We start from the raw sequence: 20,609 nt of genomic DNA, 5'->3' as shown, positions 1-20,609 counted from the left end.
AGTATTTTTATGGTTAAAAAAAATAATCCTTCTCTATGCCCATTGATGACAATAACAATTTACTTTACTTTTGAAGAATAAAAAGGGGAGGGAATAAGGACTTATTAAGGGCCTACTATGTGCCAGGCACTATGCCAAGTGTTCATGTTATTTTTACAGCAGCTCTAAGATGTAAATGCTATTATTATCCCCATTTTACAGTTGAGAAAACTGAGGTAGAAGAGGCAATACAGAGTAATACTGTCCAGAGTAATACAGCTAGTAGATGTCTGAGGCCAGATTTGAACTTAGGCCTTCCTGACTCTAGGCCCAGTGTTCTATCTACCACATTACCTAGCAATAGATAATAGTGATTTTTAAATTTTTATTTTTGTTGTTGTTTTATTTACAAACTGCATATTTTACAAAAAGGTCCTTACGCAGAGCATTTTGAAAACAAAAATAGAGTTTTAAACTGGCTTCATGTTTTCTCTCTGCATTCTGAATTTTGAGTTGTGGTCTGGAGAATGTGTTTACTGGTTCCTTTTTAAATTTCTCCCTAATTCTTATCTTCTCTACATTATATTACCATCCCATTACATCAGTCCTGACATTAGTTGCATCATTTCATGGCTCACTTGACATAAGAATGTTCTTGGACACAGGTTTGTTGGAGCCAGAAAACACAAACTAATGAAACAAACATGGAGCCTCATTTGAACAATATTTTTAGAGCATTTTTCTCTCACTGAGAAGTAACGGGGAGAGATTCAAGACCTTCTAGATCTTCCCATTCCATTGGACCCCCTTTCTTTTGTTCTGCTCTCTTTCCCGGATTCTTTCTGCTTGATAGCCAGGTTAACCTCTGAGCAGGAAATATTATGACATGTCCTGGAGCTAAAAGGCAGTTCTGGACATAAATTTGAGAGTTTGCAATCAGATTAAGCCTTAGAAATGAAAAGGATACCCTTTAGATCCCTCTGGGGAAAGGCCGTTGAACGAAATGAAATGACTCACTTGCCACCTTCAGCTCTATGATAGCTTCTTCATACATTTGGTCATCTTTGAAAAAGCAGCGATATTGTCCATCGTCAGAAGCTCTTACTTTGTGGATTGTCACAGCCACTTTCCCGTCAGTGATGTTGTCTCGAACAAATGTTGTTCTCCCTTGATACTCCTTGATTTGCTCTCCTTCTTGATCCTTTTCTTTCTGATACACGTACACAGCTGGAGAGATCTTATTTCTATACCACCTCAGCTCCATATTCTCAGCACTTATATTGGGTGAGAGGTGACAGGGTAAGTCAATATCTTCCCCAACCATGACCAGGATGGGTTTAACGGGCCCAATCACATCGAACTGAGCTGTTCAACAAAGAGAGATTGTAGAACTCAGAATAAAAGCATGAGGTATGAAATGCAGAATACATTGATAAATCATTATGGGGCATTTTGGACTCTTTAGTTTTTCTCTTTGGAGAGATACATGTAAACTAGAAGCCAACATGGAGTTGTCTTCTTCTTTTGGGAAGTCTCCACAGAGCAAGATAGAAAAGAAAATCTTACCTGAGTCCAGCATGGGCAACTGGAAGAAGAAGAAGAAAATCAGATATCTGGGCTGCCAGGAGACTGGGACAGCCGCCATCACTGCTGACAGTACTGGTGATGAGTCAGGCAGGGACTGAAACCTAGAGATGTATTTAGGAAGAAGTCTCTATAGGGAGCCCAAGGCAGAAGGAAGCAAAACGCTTAGAGCAAATATTTTCGTTGTCTTGAGGGTAGTCTTCCAAATGTCTCTTTTCCCTCTTCATTTATGATTGCTCCGTAATTTGTACCTGAAGACTCCACTCCACACACACACACACACACACACACACACACACACACATACCCTTCTCTGTAATAGGCTTTCTTAGTTCACAGCCTCATCAATTTCCTCATTAAGTCAAGTTTCACACATGTCAAACCATCCTAAACCCAAACAGAACCCCAGTAAATTTGCAGAAGGTTTTTTTGGGGGGGAAGGGAAGAAAGGATGAATTCTACTGGGGGGGGTTTATAAAATGAAAATATTTGAAAAAAATCACTGTGAAAATTGATGACAATCAAATGTCACTAGGGGTGAAGAGGGTGATACTGAAAGAAAATCTAGAGGAGAAAATGAGAGAAGCAAGACGAACACACCAAACGCGGTCATGAAGAGTCAGGCACAACTGAATAAAAGAACAAAATATTGGATAAAAGAACAGAAGGGCTTAGGGAAAAACAAAGGGAAGAAAGGGAAAGAATAATGGTTAAAAGGAGGGAGGATGCTTCCCTGAAGGGGGGGTCTCTGGAAGGAAACAAAGAATGACATTTTTTTTTTTTTAGTACTTGAGGGGCATGGAAGAAACACAGATACTGACCTGGTTGATCATGGAGGAGATTTTTGAGGAGCCTCCTGACTGGAGCCCCAAATGAAAAAGTTAGCTGTGGTCCCTGAGTGAAAAGGTAAAAGTGATCAGGAAAAGGAAGAGGGAAGTACTTTACAAAGAACAAGACTCTTACAAAGAACCTGATGTGTTTATTTTGAATTGGATTCTAGTAGGAGAACGATCAGTCTCCAGGGGTGGTGGCAGCAAGCAAAGTGGAGGTAATTCTAACAGGGCCATTGGAAGAAAAGCAGCACCAAGACAAATTTGTTAAGGAGGGGAAGTTTGTCTTTGGTGCCTTCCCATTTCTTTGGCTTCTTAGAGTCCCTTTCTTCCCTGTTGGTGGTGTTACTCTATCCTTTCCTCCAAGGATTTATCCTGTGCCCTGGAACAGCACTTAGCCAGCTGGTAGCTATTCCTGCTTAAGATGTTAACTATTAATTGAGCACCTAATGTAGCGCCTAGTGTTTAGCACAGTAGTATGTTGCTCACAGTAGGTGCCTAATAAATGATCTTTGAATTGAACTGGAGTTCGTAGCTGAGCCCCTCTCTTAGAACTTTAAAGTGGTATTCTTTAATCAGATCTGTGAAAACAGACTAAAAATGTCCTTTCTAGTTTCTACTTCAACTAGAAATATCAATAAATAAATATTTCTCTAGTCTAAAAACTTTTTGGGCAGCCAGGTGGTACAGTAGATAGAGCACCAGGCCTGGAGTCAGGGAGACCTGAGTTCAAATTTGGCCTTAGACACTTACTGGCTGCATAACTGCACAATAACTTTACCCTGTTCACTTTAGTTTCCTCATTTACAAAATGAGCTGGAGAAGGAAATGGCAAACTCTTCTAGCATCTTTGACCGAGAGTCAGACGTGACCAAACAATTGTTGTACCAGAAGCGAGCGAGACACACCACAGAGTATAAGTTTTAAGTGGAGAATTTATTAGCCGGCGGCCATCGGGGTACGGCACCACAAATCAATGGCCAATGTGTTGGGGTGGTGACTTGGCTTATATAGGATATGGGGGTACAGAGTGGGGGGAAAAACAGGAACAAAGGTCCTGGCTGATCAAAAGATTCAGTCAGGTTATCGTACTACTGGGATAATCTCATTTACATTCCTTGGTGGAGTCACAGAGTCCCAGGGATATCTCCCAGGAAGGGTCTGTCAAGTTATCTCTCAGTGGGATGGTCCTATCTATTGACATTCCAGGGAGGAGCCATGGAGTCCCAGGGGGTTTGCTAAATACCAAAGATATCTGAGTCCATTCTTTCTGGGGGTGCTTGTCAGTAGCTAGGGGTTTCTCAGGGGTTCCTAATTTTCCTTGTATTACACAATAACAAGGAAAAAACTTTTTACCTTTCCTCCTCTTAGAAAAATGGGTAATAAGTTGAGGACAAAAGTTCCTTTCTTAAAGAAACAGATTAAGTGCAATAGCCAAACTTTTGTCTTATTTATGTCTTGTCTACTCCATTCTTCTCTATTCAGAAAGAATTGAGAGGAGACTCTGTTCTTAAAAAAAAATGGGCAGAGTCAATCAAGGAATTGAGTAGTGATTATTATTTTGGAAGATTAATCCTGAAATATATTTGAACACATTATGATCTTCTCCACATTCAAGATTCCTATAAGTGTTATTTCGAATCATTTTGGGTTAGAGAGACGAGTCCAAAGGCAAAGTGAATTGAGCAGGGAGAAACTGTCAATTTGGAATATGGTTTTTTCTAAGCTAGAAATATTTGGTTATTAGATTAATGGTAAATTATTTTTTAAGAATGGTTCTGGCAGACTTGGATCTCATCAAACATGTTTTTAAAAATTATTTACCAAATATATACCAAATCTATATGTATATATATATATTTACACACACACACACATATATCTCTATTTCTATCTCCATGTACATACACACATATTTGACAGACCTTATGTTGCATAATGACTTTACAACCCCAAATCTCTTTCACGTATATTTGATCCTTCCAACAGCTAAGTGACATAGACATGAGAGATGAGGAAATAGGTTCAAAATTGTTGTACGGAGAACGAGTAAGACACGTCACAGAGTATAAGTCTTAAATGGAGAATTTATTAGCTGGCGTCCGTCTGGGGCATAGCAGCCCAAATCAGAAGGGCCATGAGTAGAGTTGTAGGAGACATATTTATACAGAAAAAACAATGTGCAGTGGTTAATTATCTCTTGAAATTTATGGGCCAGGTCACAAGGTGGTCCGGGGAAACAGGATCAAAGACCCTGACAGATCAAAGACTCTGACTGGTTATCGTTTGGTGGGATAATCTTATCTATTGACATTCCTTGGAGAAAGAAATGCCCCAGGGACATTTGTTAAATGCCTAAAGGTCTGAGTCCATTCTTTCTGGGGGTTTTATCAGGGGCTGTGGGGCAGGGGTCTTCTGTCAGCAATAACTGGTTTCTTCAAGTTTCACAAAATGATTTGCCCACAGTCAAATGGCTAGTAAGTGGTGAGAAAGGGAAACTTTAATTCACATTCAAAAGACTGAAATGCTTGAAAAGCTTGTATGTTAGATTTATACTTGTATATATATATATATATACATATATATATATATATATATATATACTTGTATATATATATACAAGTATATATATATATACTTGTATATTTGAAAAAACCGTGCCTCCATTTTGTTATCATCCAATCTTTCTTCCTCATCACTCTCTTAAAGATCTTCTTTCAATAACCACAGTGAAAATATCTGATGGCTTCTTCCCCTGCACCCTGCCCCAACCCTCCCCGCATTTTTCTTTTTACCTATGATCCTGTTGACCATTCTGTCCTTCTAGGTGTTCTCTTCTGAGATTGTGGTATACTGGATAAAAAATTGGATTTTTGGAGTCAATAAGACTTGGGTTTAAACTCTACCTCAGATACTAGATGTATGACCCTAAGCAAGTTATTAGCCATTTTTGACCTCAATTTCTTCATCTGTAAAATGAGGGAGTGTCTCCTCTTGACAGATAAGTGATAGATTCAGGGTACATAATGAAACATATTTTTTGCACTGGGCCAATGTGAAAATTTGTTTTGCTTATTTGTTATGCATAGTTGTTACAAGAATTTTTTTTTCTTTTTTTAATGAGAGGGTAGGTGGGAGGGAGATATTGCTAAATGAAAAATAAATTTAGAAAATGCAAAAACTATAATGCGCACAAACAAGATTAGAGGGTTAGATTCAATGACCTTTAATGTGCCTTTCGGGTTTAGATCTATAACACTGTGATTTCTCTCTTGAGAAATACCATTCTATTGTACTAGGTTTCCTGCCTGATCTCCTGAAGATAAGATTCACCATTCTGTTAATCACCAGACTCTTCCTTTCCTGGAAACCGCCTCAGGGAAAGGGAGTAACACCATTCCTTCACATCCCAGCACTTGTCCCCTCACCTCAGCTGCCTAATGTTTAGCAAACATTCCCCCTCCCCATTCCAGTAATTCTGAACCACAAGTAGTCATCTTTCCTTTTTTGTTTTATTTTTTGGAGGGGGGAAGGCTGGGCCATTGGGGTTAAGTGACTTGCCCAAGGTCACACAGCTACTAAGTGTGTCTCCTGTCTGAGGCTGGCTTTGAACTCAGGCCCTCCTGACTCCAGGGCCCATGCTGTACTCATTGTGCCACCTAGGGGCCCCTAGTAGTCATCTTTCAAATTTTGTTCTCCTACCCCACTGACCAATCCTTTCTTTTCATCACCTTCAGGTTCTACTCCCCCTCCCTGCCCCTTGTCTCCCCCACCCTGCCTCATTCCTGACTCTAAAACTATGCACTCATTCTACTGTGATATCTGCAATGTATGAGTTTTTAAGCAACAAACTTGCTCTCCTCTTAAATCTTCTCCCATTCTTTCTATCTGGCTCTCACTGAGACCTGACTACTCCATGACATGGTCTTTGTTTCCAGTACTAGCTGCACTTTCATTCAGTCTCTATGACTGATTGGTCAAGGTGGGGGAGTTGGAGTATTTCTTGCTCTACAATGCCTCTTCCACCATTCATATCTACCAGTTATGGAAAGCAAGATTATAGAAGGAAGGTGCTGCATTAAGGGGGGAACCCGGAAAGGCTTCTTGCAGAATGTGAGATTTTATTAAGATCTCTAAAGTCAAGAGAGAGAGTCAGTCAATAAACATTTATTAATCACCTACTATGTGCCAGGCAGTGTGCCAAATCCTGGGAATACAAAAAAAGGCAAAAGATTGCTTTCAAGGAGATCACAGTCTACTGGGGGAAGCAACATGAGAACAATTATGTACCAACAACATATATCTGTATCTACCTATTATTGTGTGTGTGTATGTGTGTTGCTGAGTGAGGTAAATAAATGAAATGAGAAGACTTCACAGGGGAGGATGTGTATAATATTCGTATCTATTCATATCTATATACTGGAGTGTTTATAAATCAAGATATAGGGAAGGGGAAGATCCTGAGGCTGTGAGAGTCTGATGGCTCAGTCTCTGGGAAAATTTACCCTGAAACATTTTGTTCTTTCTTCTGGTTCTGGTTTAAAGATTTGCTCAGTAAGAATAGGGTCACTGTGACCTGCTTTCCTTTACTGTAAAAGTACTGTAAGAGAATAGAGAGGGTCTCCCCCTCCCCTTAGCCTATTCTCCTTCTTTAGATTTATAGATGTCACCTCAGTTGTAATCATTAACTAAGAGAAGGGGAATTGGAGTTTCTGTGCCTCAATTTCCCGGTTCTTCGTCTAGCTTTCACGCTCAGATTGTAAGCCCACCTCCCAGCCAATGGTGAGAAGGGTCAGAGGTGGGCGGGTGCCTTGCTCCTTGTAAAGTGCCTCCATTGCTGGATTTTTTCTAGTGGGGGATGCCCAATTCTCGAGAATTGAATACAATTTATTTCTGTTCCCATCCTGTGATGGCTCCTTCTTAACTTTTAATTGGTGAGGGTCTTTCATTCCACACATTGCCTTCCCCCATTAGATTTTCAGCTCCTTGGGCATAGGAACTGTTTTACTTTTCTTTATATCCCCAGAACATAGCACAGTACCTGGCACACAGTAGACACTTAATAAATGCTTGTTGATATGATTTGACCACAAAAGAACAGTGCTTAGGGAGAAGGATGAGTGAGATTCCACTAAACTCAATTATCTACAGTAAGATTTGGCATAAACAATCCCTCACTTTTCAAATGCTCCAGTGACACTAAGAGGAATAGAATTGAGCCTCTGGATAGTAGGAAGGATTGGTAGAGACTGGAAGAGCTTCTTTCTCTGTTTTCTTGTCCATCTCATAACTTCTCTTTAAGTCAAAACATGTTTCCCCTTTCAGTCTCAACTATTCATTTTTTTTTAAATTTTATTTTATTTTTTGTTATATTTTTCCAAGCTGATTTCCTCCTTCTCTCCCAATCTTGGACTAGAAGAAGTCAACATATGACATAGATAGATGTGTGAAACTATACAATAGTTTCATATATAATTTCTTTCTCTGGAGGTGGATAGCATCTTTCTTCATAGGTCCTTTGTAGTTGACCTGAATATTCATATAACTCAGAATAATTTAGTTGTTCACATTTACTCTTTAAAAATTTTTTATTTTATTTTTAATTTATGAAATAAAACAAGCATTTCCATAACATGTGAAACATGTAAAAAGATTATTGCACATGAAATTGCAAATCTATTATGTATAGTTTGCTATTTCTTTTAAATATATAACATATCATGTGAATTTCTTTTTCTTCCCTCCCTTCCCCTTTTTCCCACCCTAGAGATGGCTATCATAAGACACAAATGTGTATGTATATGTGTGTATATACATATACATATATACACATACATACATGTGTATATATACATATATGAAATATGTAAAACCATACTATACATACTTCTATTTATCAGTTCTTTCTCTGGGTGCAATTAGCATCTTCTTTCATATGTTTTTTGTAGTTAATTTGGGTATTTATAATAGTCAAAATGACTTGGTCATTCAAAGTTATTCTTTTTTTTTTTTCAAATTTATTTAATTTATTTTTAGTTTACCACACATGGTTCTACATAATTTTGAGTTCCAGATTTTCTCCCCTCCCTCCCCCCTCCCACCCCAAGACGGCCTGGAATCTCATATAACTACCATGTATAACTTCGCATTGAATTAATTTATACACTAGTCAAGTTGTGGAGAATAATTATGACCAATGGAATGAATCATGAGAAAGAAGAGACATAACCAAAAAAACCAAAAAAAAAAAAAAAACCAAAACCAAAAACAAAAGAGAAGCAAAAAAGGCAAGCATGTAGTGCGCCTCAATCTGTATTCAAACTTCACAGTTCTTTCTCTGGATGAAGATAGCATTCTCCATCGTGAGTCCCCTGGAGTTGTCCTTGCACCTTACGTTGCTGAGAAGAGTGAAGTATGTCAGGGTTGGTCCTCACATAATCCATATATCTGTGGTTGTGTACAATGTTCTCCTGGCTCTGCTCCGCTCACTCAGCATTATGTCGTGTAGGTTTTTCCAGGTTGTTATGAAGTCCGTATCATCCCCATTTCTTATGGCACAATAGTATTCCATTACCTTCATATACCACAGCTTGTTCAGCCATTCCCCAATTGATGGGCATCCCTTTGATTTCCAATTCTTGGCTACCACAAAAAGAGCTGCTATAAATATCCTTGTACATATGGGTCCTTTTTCTGCTTGTGTGATTTCTTTGGGATACAGCCCTAGAATTGGTAATGCTGGGTCAAAGGGTATGAACATTTCTATAGCCCTTTGGGCATAGTTCCAAATTGCTCTCCAAAATGGCTGGATCAGCTCACAACTCCACCAGCAATGTAACAATGTTCCAATCTCCCCACATCCTTTCCAGCATTTATCATTTTCCTGTTTTGTTATTTTAGCCAATCTGACAGGAGAGATGTGGTATCTAAGAGTTGTTTTGATTTGCATTTCTCTAATCAGCAGTGATCCAGAGCATTTTTTCATATGCCTATAGATAGCTTTAATTTCTTCCTCTGAAAACTGCCTGTTCATATTCTTTGACCATTTCTCAATTGGGGAATGGCTTGTGTTCCTATATATTTGGCTCAGTTCCCTGTATATTTTCGAAATGAGGCCTTTCTTTCATATGTTTTTTGTAGTTAATTTGGGTATTTATAATAGTCAAAATGACTTAGTCATTCAAAGTTGTTCTTAAAACGGTATTGCTGTTACTGTACATACAATGTTCTCTCGGTTTTGCTTATTTCATTTCGTTATTTCATGTGAGTCTATCCAAGTTTTTTTCTAAAGTCAACCTCCTTATCATTTCTTATAGCACAGTGGTATTCCATCATAATTGTGTACCACAACTTGTTCAGTCATTCCCCAATTGATGGGCATCATTGTATTTTCCAATTCTTTGCCACCACAAAGAAAGCTGCTATAAATATTTTAGAACATACTGATGTCTTCTTTTTTTCCCTAATCATCTTTGGAAATAGACTTGGTGGTATTGCTGTGTCAAAGGGTATACACAATTTTATAACTCTTTGGATGTAATTCCAGATTATTCTTCAAAATGGTTGGATCAGTTCACAATTCCACCAACAGTGAATTAGTGTCCCAATTTTTCCACATCCCCTCCAACTTTTGTCACTTTCCCAAACTTCAGTCATTTTAGCCAATCTGATAGGTGTGAGATGATACCTCAATTTTGTTTTAATCTGTGTTTCTCTAATCATTAGTGATTTAGAGCATTTTTTCATATGCCTATATATATCTTTGATTCTTTCATCCGAAAACTGCCTGTTCCTATCCTTTGACCATTTATCAATTGGGGAATGATTTATATTCTTATTAATTTGACAAAATTCTCTCTATATTTGAGGTAGGAGGCCTTTATCTGAGAAACTGTCTCTAAGTTCCTCCCAATTTTCTGCCATTCTTCTAATCTTGGTTACACTGGGTTCATTTGTACAAAAAAGTTTTAATTTAATGTAATAAAATGATCCATTTTACATCTCTCAATGCTCTCTATCTCTTGTTTATTCATAAATTTTTCTCTTATCCGTAAATCTATTAGGTAATATGTTCCATGCTCTTCTAATTTGCTTATAGTATGCTTTATGTCTAGGTCATGTATGCATTTCGCCCTTGCTTGGTAAGTGGTATATGATATTGGTCTATACCTAGTTTCTGCCAAACTGCTTTCTGGTTTTCCCAAAAATTTTTACCAAACAGTGAATTCTTATCACAAAAGCTTAAATTTTTACATTAATCTAACACAAGGTTACTATGATCATTTACTGCTGTGTATTGTATAGCTACTCTATTCCACTGATCCACTATTCTATTTCTTAGCCAGAACCAGATAGTTTGGATAATTATCAACTTATAATATAGTTTAAGATCTGGCACTGCTAGACCTCCTTCCTTTACATTTTTCTTCATAAATTCCTTTAATATTCTTCACCTTTTGTTCTTCCAAATAAATTTTTTTATTTTTTTCTAACTCAATATACATACATATGTATATGTGTGTTTATACATCTACATACATGCATATATACATACACACACATGGAAATTTAATTGGAATGGTGTTGAATAAGTAGATTAATTTAGGTAGAATTGTCATTTTTATTACATTGGCTCAGCCCACTCATGAACAATTACTGTTTCTCCAATCATTTAAATCTGACTTTATTTGTATAAAAAGTATTTTATAATTATGTTCATATAGTTCCTGGGTTTGTCTTGGCAGGCATACTCTCAGGTATTTGATATTGTCTATGGTGATTTTAAATGAAGTATCTTTTATTTTCTCTTCTTGCAGGGCTTTGTTGGTGATATATAGAAATGCCGATGATTTATGTGGCTTTATTTTATAACCTGCTATGTTGCTAAAATAATTGTTTCAACTAGCTTTTTATTTGATTCTCTAGGATTTTCCAAGTGTACTATCATATCATATCATCTGCAAAAATGAGATGTTTTCATTACCTCATTGCACATTCTGTTCCTTCAAGTTCTTTTTCTTCTCTTATTTTGCTATTGCTAGCATTTCTAGTACAATATTGAATAATATTGGTGGTAATGGGAATTCTTGTTTCACTCCTGATTTATTGGGAAAACTTCTGTAATTAACCATTACAGATAGTGCTTGCTAGATGCTTCTTATCATTTTAAGGAAAAATCTATTTAAAACTGTGCTTTCAAGTGTTTTTTTTATTAGGAATGAGTGTTGTATTTTGTCAGAAGCTTTTTCTGCATCTGTTGATGTAATCATATGATTTTCATTAGTTTTGTTATTGATATAATCAGTTATGTTAATAGTTTTCCTTATGTTGACACATCTCTGCATTCCTGGTATAAATCCCATTTGGTCATAATGTGTAATCTTTGTGATATATTGTTGTAGTCTCCTACCTACTATTTTATTAGGATTTTGCAACAATATCCATTTGTGAAATTGCTCTATAACTTTCTTTCTCTGTTTTTGCTCCTTCTGGTTTAGGTATCAGCACCATAAAAGAGCTTGGTAGGACTCCTTTTTTGCCCTCCTATTCAAAATACTTTATTTAATATTGGAATTAGTTGATCTTTAAGTGTTTGGTGGAATTCACTTGTGAAGCCATCTGGTACTGATGCTTTCTTAGGAAGCTATTTATGGCTTGTTGAACTTCCTTTTCTAAAATAGGTTTATTTAGATATTCTGCTAATCTGGGGAATTTATATTTTTGTAAGTATTCTTCCATTTCACTGAAATTATTAAATTTATTGGTATATAATTGGGCAAAATAATTCCTAATAATTGCTTTAATTTCATCTTCATTGGTGGTATATTCACCCTCTTCATTTTTGATACTAGCGATTTGGCTTTCTTCTCTCTCTTTTTCAATCATATTAAACAATGGCTTATCTATTTTATTAGCTTTTTCACACTATCAACTCCCAGTTTTATTTATTAATCCAATAGTTTTCTTACACTCAGTCTTATTAATCTTACCTTCATTTTTTAGAATTTCCAATTTGGTGTTTAATGGGGAATTTTTAATTTTTTCTTTTTCTCATTTTAAAAATTACATATCCAATTCATTGATCTGTTCTTTCCCAATTTTATTGATGTAAGCATTTAGGTATATAATTTTTTTTTTCTGATTACTGCTGCTGTGTTCCATAAGTTTTGACATGTCTCATTATTACCCTTCTCTTAAATAAAATTATTTATTGTTTCTATGATTTCTTATTTAACCCACTCATTCTTTAAGATTAGATTATTTATTCTCTAATCAATTTTTAATCTCTGTTTCCATGGCCCCTTATTAAAAGTAATTTTTATTACATTATGATCTTAAGAGGATGCATACAATATTTTTGCTTTTCTTTATTTAACTATAAAATTTTTATGGCCCAATATGTGGTCAGTTTTTGTAAAAGTGCCATATACTGCTGAGAAAAAGATATTCCTTTCTATTCCCATTCAGTTCTCTCCATATGTCTGTCATATTTGACTTAAATTCTATTCATTATTCTCCTTGACTTCTTTTTATTTATTTATTTATTTTGGTTATATTTATCTAGTTATGAGATGGGAAGTTTGAAATCCCCCACTATTATAATTTTGCTATCTATTTTCACCTGTAATTCATTTACCTTTTCCTTTAAAAATTTGAATGTTATAGTATCAGGTGTATATATGTTTAGTATTAATATTAATTTATTATCTATGGTACCTCTTAATGCAGTTTCCCTACTTATCTCTTTTAATTAAATCTATTTTACCTTTAACTTTGTTGGAGATCGTGATTGCTCCTGTTGCTTTTTTTTAAATATCAGCTGAATCATAATAAATTCTACTCCAGCCCTTTATTTTTACTCCATGTGTATCTCTCATTTTTAAATGTGTTTATTGTAAACAACATGTCAGGTTCTACTGTTTGGACTTGACAGATTGCCTCATTTTTTTTTAAAGGGGGCCTTCAGTTTGTAGGAATCTGTAAATAATGGTTCACTTAACTTTTACCTTAACTAAAAACTATTTGCCAAAATTAAAAAGGTTTTATATGAGTGGCTTTTCTGATAGTGGAAAGAGAGAGATAATACAGGGTATGGATGGAAGTGAGACATAGTACAGACCACTAGGTCTGTAGGATTTAGAGACAATAAGTTGGTACCAAACAGAACCATTGAAATGGCAACAGGGTCAGCCTGATCACTGTCTTTGTGGACCTTTCTCAGGACAAAGCTGCAGATTTGCCCAGGGATGCAGAATGTGTCAGAAGCAGGTCTTGAAACTAGTTTTCTTGGTCAGTTCTCTAACCAATGTGCTACAGTACATGTTTATTGCCTTTGTTTGCCTAAGTGCTCACAGGCCAGCCAAGGATGCTTTTTGGCCAGAGATTTTATGAGGTGCCTCCCAAATTGTACTCAAGTTGTTATGTCAGGAGGGATATTTTGAAACCAAGATTTCGTAATTAAAAGTAGCTAAGTCTGCCACCAGTTCAGCTTGAATTTAATTATCATCTTTGCATGCAGATGATTCTCAGATCTATTTTTATAGCTCTATTATCTCTCCTGACCTTGTCTTGCAGTCTAATGGCTACCATTAGACACAAATAGGTATATATACATACACACACCACATATACACATACATATATACACACGCACATATTTACACATATATGTAAAATTACACATATGTAAATTATTCTATGCACACTTCCATTTATCAGTTCTTTCTCTGAATGCAGATAGTGTCTTACTCCTATCTTTTAACACATGCCTAATATACCGCTGTCTTTGTGAAAAGGGTATACGTAGTTTAGCCACTCCTTCAGTATATTACCAAATTGTTTTCCAGAAGGGTTAGATGAATTTGTAGCTTCACTGATAGTCTATTATAATGCTTGCCTTTCCATAGCTCTTCCAATATTTACTATTTTTGTTTTTTTCTTTCCCCCTCAATACAGTGGATATGAGGTGAAACTTTAGTGTCATTTTACTCTGTATTTCTTTTATTAGCAGTTTGGAGCATTCCTTCATATAGGTTTTGAGTTTTTCATCTGTAGGTATCACTCTAAATTATGAGCACTCATAGCAGGGTATTGACCTAGGAACTAGAGAATGTTATAGAGAACATTGTTGCTTCCTGTCACAGCAATCATGTAAACAAGATGTGGTCTCATTTCTTCTTCCTCTCTCTCTTCACCTCTGTTGACCAGAGTGGACTCTATTCCGTCTGTGAGATTCCTACCTTCCTTTAAAACTGAATATGCAAGAACTTCATACAGGCATCTGGGGGATGTAGTTTCCAAAGAGAATGTGGAGAAAAAAAGAATTCCTTCTCACTCCTTAACATTTTAAAATAGAAAATTATTATATATTTTGTTTTTACACCTCAGGATTAAGCTTTTAGTTTTTAATAAGCAATTTTAATATGTCATGATATTCTTGTGAGCAAAACAAATAGTCTATTTTTGTTCATTATTTTTATCCCCTGTACAGTGGGATGGCATATAGTGCCTGACACATAGTACTGAATAAATGTTTGCTGCCTCCCTTAAAGAGCATATGTTGCGAAGGGGTAACTCATAGCTCTTGATTGTGGGGAATCTTTTTCTTCTTTTCATGGGGTCAATAAATTCTACATTCTAGCCCTTCTCTCTCTTCCTTACATGTGGCACTCCATCTCTCATCTCAATGCTCTTGAACCGTGTGTCCTCTTTGCCCAGAATGTGCTACCTCCTCCTGTCTGGCTTTTATAATCTTTCTCTTCTTTCAAGAAGAAAAGCCTATACATTCAGGAAGCCTTTCCTACTGCCTCCAATGGCTAGTGCCCTCCACAATTATCTTTTATTCAACTATTTTGTATTATTCTTTATATATTTATATATTACATGGTGTTTCCCTGATCCTTATAAGATCTTTGAGAGTAGGGATGATTTTATTTTGTCTTTGTTTTCCCAGTGCCTAGCACAGTATCACATTCATCATAGATGTTTAATAAATGTTTAGTGACTGATTTCCACGAAAGTCATTTCATCTTTCGGAGCTTATCTTTTCTCATATGAAAAAGTTAAATTTGACTCTTAATCTAGATCCCTTGAAACTCTTAAGATTTTATGACTTGCCGACCTTCTCCTAATAAGTACCATTCATACAATACTCTCTGTCCTACCCTTTGCTGAACACTATTGGATTACAGAGGCTGTAGGACATAATCCCTATCTTAGAGAAGAATCTCAAACAAACAAGCCTTTGAGAGAAGCAGAAGCCAGTCTATTCTCAGAACGCAAGGACTGAACAAACTCTTGAGCAACATTCTGGAGATTCAGCCATGTTCATTTTTATTTCCGAGTTCCCAGAAATTCTATGGATTTTAAGTACCAAACCAGCTTCCTCGTTTTTCTTTTGGTGTGTATATGCCAGAAAAGATCTATGCCAATACCCGCGAATGTGCTCAAACGCTGGGGGTGAGAAGTTGGAAACAGGAATGCCTTAATGTATATTTTCCATGGGTCTAAGTAGCCCACAGGAGCTGCTGTTCCCACAAGAACAATTTCAGGTATCCCTTAACTAAAAATTAGGAAGTTGGGCTAAATTCTGAAGCCCCTTCTGGATCTAACATTCTACAGTTCTATGGTTCTATTTCATCAGACTCAAGGTCAAAATTTATCCTTCCCACACCCCCAGTATCCCCTCAAAAACTGTGCCATTATACGTTATTTTAAAAAATATTTTTATTCTGAACTTTACAAACACCATATAAAGACATTTCCTAGTAGAATGTAAAAAAAATCAACAAAATTTATTAAGTGCTTACTATGTGCCAGGCACCATGCTAAGTGCTAGGGATACAAATACAAGCATAAAGACAGTATCTGTCTTCCAGGAGCTTACATTCAGATGAGGAACAAAAAGCTGGAAAACAGGAGAGGAGGGCATGAAGGGGAGGGAACATTATTGAGAGTCTGGGAAGAGTAGTGCATGAACCTGTAGATCTATTATATACAGTTCAACCTGCAGCTTTTAAGGTTATCTTTATCTGTACTTCTCTGCGGAATTCTTTCTGTTCTATTTTCTTCATCAAAAAAAAAGATGCATTAATGACCTTCTCCCTCTGTCTTTTCTTTATCTTTCTTCCTTTCTTTTTTTTTTTCTCTTTCTCTGTCTCTTCCTCTCTTTCTTTCTTTCTCAGACACTGGGGGGGACTGGATTGTGTGTGCGCCTACCATAGAAATGCTTTGTGATGCTGAAGCACATAAGGGAAAATCATTAGGTAGAGTGCAAAATAAATATGTCATAGTCTTTGGTTTAAAAAAAAAGTGATGATGTTAAAGGGAAGTGTCTTAGAGAAACCATGGAGTAAGCGTAGCCATTCTGTAACTGATTCTGGCTAGTTAATCATACAGTCTCTGTGGTTGTTGGTGGATTTCGATGACTCTTCCTACAGCATCTGGAGAGAGATCATGTTCTGAGAGGTGAGGCCCTCTCCCTTCTGAGGCCACATGGCCTTTGGGCCTCAGTTCTTGGCCTGTGCACTTACTTTAGGTGAAAGACTCATGACCACGAGTTTGAAAGATGCTCCAGCACCCTTAGTTTTTCAGATTATGAGATCTAGAGCCAGTGTAGTATCAATATCCCGAGAAGCTAGGAGGGATATTTGGAACTTTTGGGATCCTAGCCCAGTGGAAGGTCTTATGTGTCAGTTTATGCTACACCTGGACATGAACTTGATGGGACCAATGTCATGCAGGAAGTATACTAAGTTGACCTTATACCCCTCTACACCTGTATTGCCATTCAGAACAGTTGCTTTTGCTATGAATATGCTGATTTGATTCTGTGTTGCAAAATACAAGACTCTCCATATAAAAGACAGAAGCAAAACATTTATTCAGACACCAGAGAACCAAATGCCAAAACCGGTAAGTCCAATCCATCATAGTAGCAAAGAAGTTAGCGCACATTATCACAGCAGGGAGCCACTCCATTACATAACCTCCCCCCCCCCCCCCACCCGGGCCTTCCCACAAACACACTCACAAATCCTAGATGTCTCCTCACCTGCTGTCTTCTCCTCCCACTATTTCTAACTGCTCTGAGCATTTCCTGTCATAAGCAGGTCACATGGGTCTATTAATGGATGAGGAAGGTCTTCCAATTTACATCACCATTACAACACTCAGACCAAGAAAGTACAGCAGATGGGAGCTTGAGCCAATGGCAGGAGAAAAACACCTCAGGGTTACTCTCTGGAGCCCTGAGGGGGTGATCTAGCAGGCCTGACTCTTGGAGTGAGGAGCAGAGTGTACTCACTACACCAAGAACATCAGGCTCAGCAGAGGCCATGAGAGCCATATTTGTCTCTCAGAGGTTAATAAAGTCATGGCATCCTCTTGGTCCCTGAGCTGTTATCCAGAACTTTTCCTTTCAAATATTTTAAGTCACAATAGTTCTAGCTGGGATTTATCAAATCTTTCATGTCTATTCCATAAACGTTTTTTGTAAGTTTCTGGGGAGCTACAAAGATAGGGTTTCTTCACTATGGAGATGATAGCACATTGGGGGAGATGATATATGCACATATAATTATAATGCAAAAGAATTCATAAGTACCATAGAATGGTTCAAGAAAAATGCTATGTGATGGTTGTTGGAGTGTTGGGGGGGAGTTGGAGTGACTAGAGAGAAATGACTTCCTTCAGAAGAAGGCATCTGAGTTGGGTTTTAATGGAAATTCTACAGCCACTTTATTTCCAGATTTGTCCCTTCACTCCCTTCAACCAGTTTTAACAAACACGAGGCTACTCTGTGCAGAATACTAAACTAGGTTTTAAGGAAGATACAAGAATTAAGGCTCTATTCCTGCCCTCTGGTGGGGGTAGCAATTCCACGCAGAAATTCCTTCCCTGCATTTCTTGAGAAAGTGATATGTTTTTCTGAATCCTCAATCCCAAGAAAAATCCGTTGTGAAATTGGGAAGAAATACTATAATTCTCCTGCAAGAATCAAAGGTTAACAATCATCATGGAGACATTTTTGGTTTGAAGAAATCAACTGATATCACGTTGAAGCAAGGGTAGGAAATGCTGACACGCAGAGTCAAAGGTTATGGTTGACATTTCTGGGAACCAGGAAGGAACTGGAGAGAAGAGAAGAAGGCAGAAGAGGAGTCTGGTCATGATCTAATCAGTTTGCCAGAAGTGTGCGGTTGTAGCCCTGTCTTTAGCCAGTAATGAGTCATTCTTGTAAATAAAACAAATATTAATAAGTTTATATGTGTAATATACTTTACATACTGCTACCCCATATAAAATATATGATAGTACACTTTATAATTCAGAGATGTCAAAAGCTGGGGCTCTTGCACAAGCAGCCAGCAAAACTTATGGGCTGCAAATCAGATTAAAATATAATTGGGAAATGTTTAACAAAATAAATAAAAATACTACAACAACATAAATAATGTCAATTTGTGGTTTTCTAAGTCAATATGCTTCTGTTTGAATTTAATGCTACCACTTTATGTAAGCCATTATAAGCAGTGTTCTAAGACATAAGCTTTGGAAGCAAAATAAGTCCTTAAATTGGCAATTTTGACTGGTGATTCTGTGTTATGCTGATAATCTTGCTAGGAGATCTGAATGCTGTTCAAACACTACCCAATAACGTTCACTGGCATTTTCCAGTGTTTGAATATTTGCTATAGGCTACAACTCTTTGTAAACACAAAACTTATTATTTATTAAACAAGTTTTTTAGATAGCTGTAATAATGAGTAAAGAGTATTAACAAATGTTGGAGGTATTTAAAGAAAGATAAAGGAAATCATTTAGCTTATTGCTAGATATATTTTAAATAACTGTCACAATATATTGTATTAATAATAAAACATGCATTTATTATTATTGTTTTTAATAGAAATCCACTGAAACTTTTAGTATACCCCTATCACAGAAAAAAGATTCACTGTTTTTTATTATGGTCACTCATTATTTGCAAACATAAATAAAATGTTATGAAAAATATAGAATAATTTATGATTATGGGAATTCCCAGGAACCCTGATTTCTCATTCCCAAATCCCAAAGGTTATCTGTCAGAAATGTGGAACACCAGTTATGGGGATGCAGCACATATACGAATAGTTGTAATGAAAAATGATTCAAGATAAATCTATATGAAAGGTGTAAAGCAAGAGCTGTAGGATACTGGAGCTCCTTTTTCATTCCCTTCTACTGTCAGCCAGCTTCCCAAGAGATGGGAGCTGGTCATTCCTCCTCCCAAAGATATGATCTGTGGCTATTGTGCGTGTGTGGCCAAGAAATCCTGGAGGATGAGAATGAAAATCCCTGACATTCGTCTCATGCCTAGTTTATAACTCATCCACTTTCTCCTTTACTCCATACAAAGGGAACTGTTTCTCAGTTGGCACCCCCAGTGTCAGTCTGTCTTTCCCCTAATATTCCTACCTAGCTCTTAAAGTTATTGTAACATTACCTGACCCCTTATCTGGCTCTTTAAGAGACTGTAAGTCTCTAATAAGAAAAACATTTGAAGGAGACATTATAAAGAGAGCAGTAGAGTATTACAAGGGGTTGAGAGGCAACTGGGGCGAGGAAGTGAAGGTAACAAATGTATACGGCTTCTAAGAGTTTAGATGTGAAAGTGAGGAGAGATGTAAGACTGATAGTTTTAGGGTAGTGATTCTTAAAGTTCTCCCCACCTCCCCCAGCATTCTGGTGAAACCTATGGACCCCTTCTCAGGATGATATTTTTAAATGCCTTTCTTTATCCCTAAGAGGGTCCTTGGTTTCTTTTTTCTTGTCAATCACTGATGTTTCATCCAGAGAACAAGCTCTGATTCTGCTGTTCTTTCTTCAGATCCTTTCAATCCCCATCCCAGTACAGCAGCTTTAAAGTTTGCCTCCTCTTCCCTTCGCTATCCCTCTTCTCTCCAACATTTCTCCCTGCCCAGCTAGTAGATCTCTTGTGTCAACTGAACCGTCGTGTTCCCAAGCCTGCTTGCCCTATGAGGAACAGGAAAGGAGTTAGATTATGCAGGTAGTTATAGCCTAGGGAGGAAACAGAATGGGGAGGATGAAGGTCAGAGAAGAGAGGAAAGGGAATCTTTCTTAAAAGAACTGATTAAATTTAAAAGGTATATGATAAGGTAACTTCTATCTCCAGTAGGCAACTAAAGCCCAGAGGCTGAAGGTCCGTCC

At 37.0% G+C, this 20,609-nt stretch overlaps 1 protein-coding gene across 1 annotated transcript in view; it reads right to left on the bottom strand.

The window, feature by feature from the left end:
* BTN1A1 (butyrophilin subfamily 1 member A1) overlaps positions 1–20,609 on the bottom strand; it is a 52,997-nt gene that overhangs the window by 15,591 nt on the left and 16,797 nt on the right. The window contains 1 exon segment of the mRNA XM_036768391.1: positions 997–1,693. Within this exon segment, the coding sequence (XP_036624286.1) occupies positions 997–1,693 (697 nt within the window).

This window comes from Trichosurus vulpecula, chromosome 7 (genome assembly GCF_011100635.1).
Source record: "Trichosurus vulpecula isolate mTriVul1 chromosome 7, mTriVul1.pri, whole genome shotgun sequence".
NCBI classification, from domain to species: domain Eukaryota; kingdom Metazoa; phylum Chordata; class Mammalia; order Diprotodontia; family Phalangeridae; genus Trichosurus; species Trichosurus vulpecula.
This window is presented reverse-complemented; position numbering and strand designations above follow the sequence as displayed.